Consider the following 12215-nt stretch of genomic DNA (forward strand, 5'->3'; position numbering starts at 1 on the left):
AGAGGTCATTAGAGTTCTTCCACGATGTGGTCTGAGTCCTCAGGACTCTCACCAGCTCTTAGACTTACCAACCCAGACCATTCTACAGTCCACTGCCGACTCCTGCTCCTCTCCCACTCACTGGATGCAGTAGAACCGCATTCCACCAGCGGGGAAAGGAGTCAGCTGCAGTGCCAAGGAAGGGAACCCGTGGTTCAGCTCTAGGTCCTCCCTGCAGCCTAGCTTCTGGGCCCCTGCATCATACCCTTCCAGGCAGGACATTGAGAGCCAACTGCAGGCATTCAGCCTTGGACGCTTGGGCAGTGCCATCTCCCATCCACCCTCTTCTCCCACATGCTTGACATGCAAAGCTCATCTTTTGGGCCACAAACCCTGAGCAAGAAAATGTTCTAGAAAAGACAGTGTGCCAAGACGCCCCAGACAGCTGAACAGGCCATTCTAGCCTTCTCCTCTTCTAGACAGGCCTCAGGAGGAGCAAATATGCCTATGACCTTCACGTGTTCTCATGTTTCCTCTTTCCATGACTTCAAGCCTGCCATGATTTGCTCCTGCTTTTCCTCTCCAGCATGGCTCCAGCACAGTGGCCAAGGGGGGTGAGTGAGGGACAAGAAAGCACTGATTAGAAGAGAGAGACAGAGACTTATCTGCTGCCTCCTCTTCTTCACTCCCCATACCCCCAGTAGAGGGCCGATAATCCTCTGATGCTCCTTGAGAGCCCGGAGCACTGTGACAGGATGACAGGGGCCCCAAACAGGAGCAGGCGCTGCGGCCCAGGAAGCAGGATGGGAGAGCTGTTACTCCAAGCAGGTAGCAGCATGGAAATAACCCCACGTAGTACCTTAAATTAAGCTGCTCAACTGCTCCGCTAATGAGGTTTAAGGAGACGGTTACGTGTAAAATACTAATTGATCATCACTATCATCTTTACTGTGGGTTCATAATTAATTTATTCACAGAGAAAGGGAAAGGAGAACATCCTTTGACGTGCACTCAGTACTTTCTTGTCGAACCTAATATGCTAAACGTAATAAGACAGTCATTGTATGTTAAGTAAATATTCACCAGGAGTGAAAGTACTTATTTGGGATTAACTGTTATGAAGGAGCTGGAGATCGTTGGCATGCCGTGTGTGTGAGCACGCCATGTATTTGGTTAATGCAAGTTTTATTACATCAAAATGAAATCTCTGTTTAGTTACCTTCCTTCCTAGAGAAGTTGTTGAGATAAGCATCCTCCGTTAAACGCGGATCTTCCCCACCGTGCCTGGGTAATGCTGGGGGTTAGTGGAGGGGAGGTCTGTTTTTCTGCCTCCCCACTAAACCAACCTTCCAAGGGCACCAGACTGCTCAGACTGAACTCCTAAATGGCATTGAGAAGAAAAGAAAAGCCTTCCATCTGTCCCCTGTGTTCCTTTTTGCTGAGCCTGGTGGAGCCCGTTCCCACCCATCCCATGCCTTAAAATTCCAGGCAAGAGATCCCCCCAAGAATCTGATTTCTTCAGTTCCTCCCATATCCTCCAGCTGCCCACTCTTTCTAGAGTCTGCTGTGGCTAAGGCAACCCGTCTGTAAAAGTGCTTGTTATAACTTATCTCAGGCACCAGGGAAGCCCTCACTGGGGGTATCAAGCTGCACATCACGAGAGACAGTGCCTCACTCCCTCACCCCTTCTCCCCACCCCCCACCCCCGCCCCGTTCTCCAGCTCTCCTGTTGATGTGAGACATGACTTCCAACCCCAGGGCTGGTTCACTGCCTCGCCCACCAGCTCCGTGAGCTCAGCCCTTGATTAAGTGGGAGTCCAGTTTCGATTGCTGTCCTAATGAACTCATCCACCTCCCACCCCCTCGCCTGCTGCCACTGGATGTCACTCCTCCCATTAAGCTGGGAGCTCCCGGTTTGGGGAACTCACTATCTCACCAGATTATCTGTTCCCTCACTGCAGGAAACAAACCACAATTGAATCAGCTTGGCAAATCAGTCCTCACTCCCTCTTCTTGGGAGTGTTGCAGTGTTGGCTTGTCACAAAGAGCACTAAATTACTGCCCCTAGATCTCTCTGTTGAACATTAGGTTTATTCCACAAATATTGGGTTGATACCCAATGCTAAGCCCTGCACTAGGCACCGGGGACTACAGGCTTGCTCATAGAAATAGGCAGCATCGCGTTTCAAGGGCTTTAGAGATGAGCTCATCCAACCTCTCACTGTACCGATGAGAGACTAAAGCCCAGAGAGGGAAAGTACTTTACCCAAGATCACACAGCCACATGGTTGAGCAAGCTGAGTCTTGGTCCAGCACTATTTGAAGACTGTGATGAGTCATTCACTGTGACTATGACGGGGTGAGCAAGCTGGGGCAGGGAGGCAGCTCTCCCCAAGTCTCTCATGGAAAGGTTTGCTCTCTCCTCAGGATCGTTTGTGAGATGGGCCATGCCCTTGTGGGGACCACCTCTGGGCCCGTGCGCCTGTGCATTGGCGAGTGTAAGCCAGAGTTCATGACCAAATCCCATCAACAGTACACGTTTGTGGTGAGTATTGGGTCTAGTGCTGAGCTACAGGCTTCTAGCAAGGGCACATTTCTGCTCCAGACTTCTCCCAGGAAAGTCCCACCCACCCCTCTCCCAAGCCGGCACCTCCAGGCTTCTCGCAGATGGAGTAGGAGACCAGAAAAGGGAAAGCCTGTCTTTCCTGGGTGGGTCAAGTGCATGACCAACAACACTTTGGAGACTTTGGCATCCCAGAGAGCCACAGGTCAGAGTTCTAAATAAGCAAAATCAGGCCTTTCTTAGAAAGTGAATCCTAGACGCAGGGTGGGGCGGGGCTGCCCTTTGTCCCGCCATTGTGATATCTCTGTCTAATTCCAGCCTAATGAGGACAGATCATCTGAGGGACCTAATTAAAAAGGCCTATATTTATCCACACACTTTGTTTTCTGCCAAGGATATTGTAAGTGGGAGTTTAGAGGAGCCATTTGAAATCCTGCAGGAATGCACGTCTGTGTGCGGGACCATGGGAGTGGGATGTACGAGTGAGCTGCTCTGTGTGTTGGTGTGGTTACACACACATATGCACACACTCAGCCCTGGAAACACTTCTTCCCACCCAAGCAACAGATGGTGGAATCACAAAGGCTTTATTTTCTCTTGCTGAACAACCTGCTTCTTGGGCCCCAAAGTCCCTTTTCTGACACCTAACCAACATTGCCATATCAAGTTCTTCATTAAAAAATGTTAACACCAGCGGAGGGGGTCAAACCAGCCTTGCTCAGAGTATTGAAAAATTATTTGACCACAAAATTCTCTTCTCTCTAAAGCACTTTACTGCTTGTTTTAGGTTTTCCAGTCTCTGCCTTCTTATCTCAGCACCTCCACCTTTTCCTTGTACCAGTCTCCTCTCAGATGGGAGGGTACCATGGCCTATATCTGCAGCCCACTTACCCCATCTCCTGTGCAGGACAGACAGGCTCTTGTGTGAGAAGCAAACCCAGAAAGACTGGATGGAGAGAGCTGTAGAGTGTCAGAGCTGGGAGGGCTTTAGAGATCATGTAGCCCACCCTCCTGTCTTGACAGAGGAGGGAACAAAAGCCCAGAGTGATCCAGAAACTTGCTTCAGGGCCCATCACTAGTGAGTAGCTAATGTGGACTAGAGTTCATGCCTGTGTAGGTGCTCAGTTAAATGCACTTTCCACTCCACTCCGCTGCTCGCTAGGCAGGAGCAATTTCTTTCTGATGCATTTTAGGCCAGATGACATTTCTTTTAGGCTTCAGGCTTAATTTTACAATTTAGTGAGCTTACTAGAAAATCCCAGCCAACGATGGGCCATCCTCCTGGTGAAGGTCAGGGAAGACACATCTAACATTTACTGACAGGTCTCTGCACCAGGCACCCTGTTGTGCCCTTCTCTTGCTTAGGGAGGGACGGAAGGACACAAGCCTGGGCCATTAATGAATCCTCTTGGTGGCCCAATCCAGGCAGGGATCCTTTATTCAGCCCTATCGATTTTGTGCCAAAAAAATCAGTATGCGCTCCAGATAGAGAAGCATTTTCAAATTGTTCTCAATTTGCAAACTAATTGATAGATTAGTCAGTGTCATCTCTGCCTTCCCATCAGTGTTATGAGCATAAGACTCCCAGGGGAGTTAATTAATTGCAAAACATGGCCCTTCTGCCTTCCCTGGATATGCCTGGAGCCTCTTCTTGGAAAGGGTCTCAGCTCCAGGATAGGCAGAGAGTGTCTGGGATTAGAAAGGGTTCACTCTGAGTGTGGACACAGTCCCTCCTTCTGTCTTTAAGTCTAGCCTGGGTTTCTCCCTTTGGGTAAAACCTGAGCTGTGATCATTTCTCTGCTTCCTCCCAAAGAACCCTTCCGTGTTGTCACTGAACCCCATCCGAGGGCCAGAGTCCGGAGGCACCATGGTGACCATCACGGGCCATTACCTCGGGGCTGGGAGCAGCGTGGCCGTTTACCTGGGCAACCAGACCTGCGAGTTCTATGGGTGAGATGGGCTCGAAGGAGCACTAGGAGACTACACGTGAGGCCTGTGCACACATGTTCCTGTGCATGTTCACATATGTGCCTGCCCCATCCTCTCCATGTTATGTGTCATGTCCTGGGCCCAAACACCATTCCAGTCACTGTAAGAAATATATACCACTAGTCAATTTGTATCATGAGTATCATAGGGGCTAAATACTTCTACAAATATTTAGAAGTGAGGACCATAAGAACTGCTGATGAGGGAGGTTCCCAGGAGCTCTCAGTCACCACCAGGATCAAGCATTCATTTTGTCCCCACCATGGTGACTTGAGAAACATGGAGATTGCATGGCCTCTGTCCTCTGCAATCCTCAGGGCATCTCTTATGTGCTAAAAATTGAACACCTTCTATTTGTCAGATATTCCAATGAAGCCCTGGGGATGTAGAGAATCTAGAGAGAATTCTGAAAGGATCCCTGGATGAGAACCCAACTTGCCCAGTAAATCTCCTCCCTGGACCATAAACTGCCTGAGGGCAAGGACTGGATATTTGCTTCTCTGCATAGTAGGTGCTCAATTTATTAACTGACTGACCAGACACTAAGCACTGGCTAAATAGTCATGGTCTAGATAAATCCAGAAAAAAGGAGTTCCCCCAAAGCCCAAGGAGCCCTGCCCCTGCCCCACCTTCTCTAATCCCCTTCTCCAATTGGCTCCCTCCCTAATCCAACTGGAGTGGGATCTCAGGTAAAAAGAAGCACTGATACACACTGCTAAGGGATGTTCCCTAGTCTAGAGTATAAAAGGACAGAAGAACATTCCTGGGCCATACCCCCCAACCGGGGAAAACCCCTTCTCAGGCCAGAGGCTGCCCCTCTTGCCCATGCCTTTGCTCACAACCCTCCTGCGGTCTCCCTGTAGGCGATCAATGAATGAGATCGTGTGTGTCTCACCCCCGTCGTCCAATGGGCTGGGGCCCGTCCCTGTCTCTGTGAGTGTCGACCGAGCCCGTGTGGACAACAACCTGCAGTTCGAGTACATAGATGACCCCCGGGTGCAGCGCATTGAGCCTGAGTGGAGTATCGCCAGGTGAGGCAGAGCGGGCGGGGACACACCCAGCCGCCGTGCAACCTAATCCCTTCTGCCCAAGTGCAGCTCTTGTGAGGATCCTAGGGGGGCAAGTGGTAGCAGTTTGAGAGGGTTTTTCACCTAACCCAGACTCTGCTTGTTCCCAGTGGCCACACACCCCTGACCATCACAGGCTTCAACCTGGATGTCATTCAGGAGCCAAGGATCCGAGTCAAGTTTAATGGCAAAGAATCTGTCAATGTGAGTAACCACGGGTCCCCCTGATCTGCAGGAAACAAGGCTGTGTCTGTGTTTTGCAGTGTGATAAGGTCTGTGTTAGGCACTGGGATATTCGACCGCCAGAGAAGAGTCCAGAATCATGGCTCCAAACACCTGGGCCTCACAATGATTTTTATAATTACAGTATAATCATTTCTTGTCAGAAGGTGATGTCATGAGTGTATAAACATACTGGCTTCTGAGCTTAAGATATGGTGCAAAAGGGCTCTTGTTTTCTGCCATGTTCACTTTGAGGTCTGATAAGAGGTAGTGTGAGAGGGGGAAGAAATTCTGGATCCAGATTCAGACATCTGTGAATTGGAAACAAAACACCGCCATCTATTAGCTCTACAACCATGATCAAGTCGTTTAACGTCTCTGATCCTCCCTTCCCTGGCTAGAAATGCTGATGATAAGACTTGCCTCGCAGATTTGTAACCTGCCACTAGGCTGGCACCTGATAAATGTTAGTCACTGCATGCAGATAATTCCATCCTGGTTACTAAGATGATCAAGCTGAACATTTCACTTTATTCCCTGTGCAGACCCATGTAATTTAATTTTTTTCCACTATGGATTTTTGTGATGTTAAAAAGTTCTCCATCATAAGAGCAGAATGTCTGCTATGTTGTTATAAATTTTTTAGTTCGTTCTACTGGCTCCATCTTACTCTTTTCAGTCAATATTTTCTGAAACGTTATTGTATTCATAATTATAGTCCAGGAGATGCTATTATGGCCATTATTGTTCATATGAATTACTGCTTTGACCTTCTGGGGATTGACGAGGCTGAGATGGAGACAGAGATGGGCAAGATGGTGTTGGATCTACCCTCTTATCCCTGACACATTCCCAGCATGCTTGAGGCTTCCCGAGGAAACAGAGAAATACAGAAAATGACAGGCTGCCAGAAGGCTAGATCTGGAAAGGTCTCAGGGATGATCTGGTCCAAACTTCTCACGGTATAGCTTAGAAAACGAAGGCCAGAAAGGAGTAATGACTTGCCCCCAATCATGAAGGTGGCTGGTGGCAGGACCAAGCTAGATCCCAAACACCTGACTCTTCGTAACTAGACCACGTGAGATGATGGCGGGCTTGACATTCCATCATGCCAGAGACGTGGAGACACCTGTATCACACCTCCAGTGACCCACTGTGGTCACAGCTCTTTGGGCTAGAAGAGCACGCAACTCCAGATCCCAACATAGAGCCCGATCCATGAGTAAAAGAGCTGTGCCCCCGCCCCACTTCCAGACCGAGGCTCAGTGTTCCCAGGCTGCCTCCATCTGTTTGCTGTCTCTAGGAGTTGGCCAGCCTGGCGAGGGGCAGCCCCTCCAGGACCAGCAGGACCCCAGAGGTTAAAGCCTCAGAACACAGAAAATAAAAGACATGGTTAATCTAGTACAGAGGGAATTTTGGAGGATGAGTGCATGACTGACAAGATTATAACCTCCAAAGGCTGTAGCATTAGTCCCCGGGACGCTATTTGAAGAGAAGACTGGGCTGGGCAGGCCTCCCCACACCTGGCAGCCTTCTGAGAAGGCTTGGGTCCTGGGCATCCTGTGCGCCTGCCAGGACACGTTGGCAGCCCCAGGCAGAAATCTCCCCAGCAGTTCTCCCAGCCCACCCACCAGGACCTCAGTGCTTCAAGGAGTTGAGAAACAGCTTCTGCCTCTCAAGCGTTGGGGGCCCTGAGCTCCAACAGGGACCTGCCTGGAGCCTGCAGGCTGGCAGGCAGCCTGGAGGAAAGGCCTGGGTGTGCAGGTTTCCACCAAGCCGGGCCCCAGCATGGGAGGCCCGTAAACTCCGCCCGATGCCCTCTCTTTCAGGAGTGGTAAGAAAGAGCCATGTTGCCCCTGAAGCCCTGCTTGGGCTCCACGTCATCCTCAGTCCCCGGGGGCTACCCCTTGCCTTTGGGTTTGGAAGCAGCCCCAGTGAGGAGGGCCGAAGCGAAGGCCGCAAAACCCAAAGGAATGTTTAGCAAAGTGCCGATGCAGCGCTGGGCAGAGAGCAAACGGAGGCTGTTTGTCTGGGGGTGATTTGCTCATTCACAGAGGAATCCCATCCAGGGGCACTGGAGTGAGCAGGGAGGAAGATTGGGGGTGGGGGGGGCGCAGGGAAGCGGTGCTTGGGCTGGGGGTCTGCCCTGCGGAGCCCAGGGAGGGGACTCCCAGCTCAACTCTGCCTGTTTGACCGCACCACCATTTTCCTCATGCCAGGCAGTCCCCAGCTGGAACGTGAAAGGGACATTAGGTTCACAAGGGGCTGCTGAAGGGTGAGCTGAAAAGGGCGGGGATGGGTGCTGACCTCCAACACGGCACGAAGCCCTCAGTGAGCTGTTGGTTTAAACTCTTCAACTCCCTCTGGAAAGGGAGGGTTAAGACTTGGAGCTCTGACATAATTTCTATGCAAGCGTCAGCTTTTTTTTGCAATTTCACACACGGTCTTGTTTTCCGAACATGAAGCCTGGGTATGTGTATGTTGGCCAGACACGCAACATGTGCGGACCTGCCAGGACAGCGTGTACTTGAGCAGGGTTCTCACAGATGCCCTTGGCTGTTGCTGGGACACCGTGTCCCAGAGCCAAAACTGAGCCGCACAGGGCAAGACAGGAAGATGTGGGGAGGGGTTCAGGTTTTCTTCCCAGACCACACGTGGGTCCTAGAGCGCTTTATTCAATCTGGCTGCTGCCTTGGGAAGCCCACAAACTAAACCACCAGAGGAGAGAATGGCACCACACATGCCACGTGGGGCCAGCTCAGCTAGGATGTTATTTGGGAGATGAGGGTCCACCAAGGAAGAAAGGACATTATGAACTCAAGTGTCAATACCAAGGTTATATCCCCCGTGGAGAGTTAGGGGGCACTCGGTTGGAGAAGAGAGAGATCCTGACTAGAATATTTAAGGAGGTGAAGGATCCTTTTCATCCATCAGTGTTTTCAATAAACATTAACTGACCACCTACTATGTGCTCCTCTCACACAACTTCCTTCTTTCCATCACACATACACACACACATGAGCAGGAGACTGTTTCTGTCCTGCTTTTTCCACAAACATCCATGCTCCCTCATCCCCAGGACTTTGCTGCTGTTCTCTCTGCCAGGGACTTGGTCCCTTACCATCCCCCCTGTCTGGGTAAGTCCTACACATTCTTCAGGTTAAATTTCATTCATCTCTTCCAAAGGAAAGCTCCCATGAGTCACCCTCACCCTGCCTCAGGCCATGCACACACGTGCACAAACACAGGCTCGTGCACACACACAGACACCCGCACGTTTCTCACCTCTATCCATGCATTTAACAGTGCTGGTGCCCCTCCTGTGCTCCAGGCCCTCTGCCAGGACTGCACTGTAATGCTTGTCGAATCATTTGTCTCCCCCATAGACTGTGACTGTTTCACGGATGGCCCAACTACTGGCACCGTTCCTGGCACAAAGTAGGTGCTCACTCAGTGTTGGTGAATGAATAAATGAAGTTAAAACACACCCCTCCCTGACAAAAAAGAAAAAAAAACAATTTCACAGCCCTTTTCCTCAAGCAAGTAGCCCACTGGAGACCGACCAAAATAAGCAAAGGGTGGGAGGGCGGCAGTGTGACCCCCTCCATCACCTGCTGAGTGTTTGAACGCCGTGCTCTTGGGCCCTTTAGGTGTGCAAAGTTGTGAACACCACCACCCTGACCTGCCTGGCACCCTCCCTGACCACGGACTACCGGCCCGGCCTGGACACCGTGGAACGGCCGGACGAGTTTGGATTCGTCTTTAACAATGTCCAGTCCTTGCTGATTTACAACGACACCAAGTTCATCTACTACCCCAACCCGACCTTTGAACTGCTCAGCCCCACTGGGGTCTTGGATCAAAAGCCGGGATCCCCCATCATTCTGAAGGTAGGAGGGTGAGATGGCTGCCTGCCACATGCAGGGGTGGCCAGAGCACCCCTCTCCTGGCCTGGCCTCCCTTTGATGCACATGGGCTCACATGGCTGTCATCTCCCTGTGAAGGGAGCTTGGTTATAGATATCGACCCATTGAGTGACATACCTTGCACTTGGGATTCTCAAGGAAAACCGTAGAGTATTTCTGTGTGTCCTTGTGAGCTTTGGGACCTAAAAGTCCTGCAGTGCACCGGAAGCAACGATGTCCTTTATTGACCCCATCCGTGACCGCAGTAACTGCCCTCAAATGTGAAGAGGTCACGGTCCCCTGGTACCATCCTTCCAGGTGTGCGTTACTCCACCACTTTCACTTCTGTCCCCTGCATCCTCCCCCAAACTTTCACTTGTTTACTGTTTGGTCTCCCCTTCCTTTCTCTTTACCACTCTCTTCCTCCCTTTCATTCTCTCTTCCCTTTGTTTTCTCTTTTTCTGTCTAAATTGTGGCTGTTAGAAGTCCTCTCCAAAAACTTACCATGGAGTCACTCATTGGTTTTTGCATTGCTGCCCTTACCCCGCCTCTTTAATCTCTTTTTATTTTTATTTATTTATTTATTTATTTTGTTCATCAACATTAGAATATATTTTGCATTTATATAATAAAATATAGAAGACAATAAAAATAAGTGAGCATTGCTACAAGCAACAACAGAAATAAAACTCATGAGCAATATTCAGCAAAACAAGGCAGACATAAAATGATATACACTGTATGGTTTCTTTTTAAAAAATTCAAAACTGGGCAAAACAAATGTATGGTGAAGATAATGGTTACCTTGGGGGCAGAAAGCAGGGGTCATGATGGGGAAATGGTATGAGGAAGGCTTCCAAGGTCCTGGGAAAGTTCTGTTTCTTGATCTGAATAGTGGTAATACTAGTGGGAGTTCAGATAACTCACATAAGTCATAAGTTTATAGTTAAACTTATGACTTATGCACTTTTCTCTATATTATAACTTACTAAGAAAGCTAAGACAAAAGCCTTATTTAGTTCATTAAGATCAACAGTAGGCAAAGAATTATTGAATATTATTTTAGACACCTACAAAGTTCAAGGAACTGTCTTAGGTGATCAAAGATTCCAAGTCCATTCCACTATCAATTTTTTTTTTCTTATTAGTCATCCATTTTATACACATCAGTGAATAAATGTCAATCCCAATCTCCCAATTCATCACACCACCACCTCCACCCCCGCCGCTTTCCCCCCTTGGTGTCCATATGTTTTTTCTGTATTTCTGTGTCTCAATTTCTGCTTGGCAAACCAGTTCATCTGTACCACTTTCTAGGTTCCACATACATGCGTTCATATACGATATTTGTTTTTCTCTTTCTGACTTGCTTCACTCTGTATGACAGTCTCTAGATCCATCCACGTCTCTACAAATGACCCAATTTTGTTCCTTTTAATAGCGGAGTAATATTCCATTGTATATATGTACCACAACTTCTTTATCTATTTGTCTGTTGATGGGCATTTAGGTTGCTTCCATGACCTGGCTATTGTAAATAGTGCTGCAATGAACATTGGGGTGCATGTGTCTTTTTGAACTATGGTTTTCTCTGGGTATATGCCCAGTAGTGGGATTGCTGGGTCATATGGTAATTCTATTTTTAGTTCTCTAAGGGACCTCCATACTGTTCTCCATAGTGGCTGTATCAATTTACATTCCCACCAACAGTGCAAGAGGGTCCCCTTTTATGCACACCCTCTCCGGCATTTATTGTTTGTAGATTTTCTGATGATGCCCATTCTAACTGGTGTGAGGTGATACCTCATTGTAGTTTTGATTTGCATTTCTCTAATAATTAGTGATGTTGAGCAGCTTTTCATGTGCTTCTTGGCCATCTGTGTGTCTTCTTTGGAGAAATGTCTGTTTAGGTCTTCTGCCCTTTTTTTGATTGGGTTGTTTGTTTTTTTAATATTGAGCTGCATGAGCTGTTTATATATTTTGGAGATTAATCCTTTGTCCAATGATTCATTTGCAAATATTTTCTCCCATTCTGAGGGTTGTCTTTTCGTCTTGTTTATGGTTTCCTTTGCTGTGCAAAAGCTTCTAAGTTTCAGTAGGTCCCACTTGTTTATTTTTGTTTTTATTTCCATTACTCTAGGAGGTGGATCAAAAAAGATCTTGCTGTGATTTATGTCAAAGAGTGTTCTTCCTATGTTTTCCTCTAAGAGTTTTATAGTGCCCGGTCTTATATTTAGGTGTGTAATCCATTTTGAGTTTATTTTTGTGTATGCTGTTAAGGAGTGTTCTAATTTCATTCCTTTACATGTAGCTGTCCAGTTTTCCCAGCACCACTTATTGAAGAGACTGTCTTTTCTCCATTGTATATCCTTGCCTCCTTTGTCATAGATTAGTTGCCCATAGGCGTGTGGGTTTATCTCTGGGCTTTCTATCCTGTTCCATTGATCTATGTTTCTGTTTTTGTGCCAGTACAATATTGTCTTGATTACT

General features: G+C 48.4%; 1 protein-coding gene across 4 annotated transcripts in view; it reads left to right on the forward strand.

Annotated features, from left to right (window-relative positions):
- PLXNA2 (plexin A2) overlaps positions 1-12215 on the forward strand; it is a 227872-nt gene that overhangs the window by 192450 nt on the left and 23207 nt on the right. For all 4 annotated transcript variants that reach the window (XM_068541516.1, XM_068541514.1, XM_068541513.1 and 1 more), the window contains exons 14-18: positions 2407-2524; positions 4356-4492; positions 5395-5562; positions 5709-5802; positions 9471-9710. In XM_068541516.1, coding sequence (XP_068397617.1) covers positions 2407-2524; positions 4356-4492; positions 5395-5562; positions 5709-5802; positions 9471-9710 — 757 coding nt within the window. The remainder of the gene's footprint in view (positions 1-2406; positions 2525-4355; positions 4493-5394; positions 5563-5708; positions 5803-9470; positions 9711-12215) is intronic.

Source organism: Eschrichtius robustus, chromosome 3 (genome assembly GCF_028021215.1).
Source record: "Eschrichtius robustus isolate mEscRob2 chromosome 3, mEscRob2.pri, whole genome shotgun sequence".
NCBI lineage: Eukaryota > Metazoa > Chordata > Mammalia > Artiodactyla > Eschrichtiidae > Eschrichtius > Eschrichtius robustus.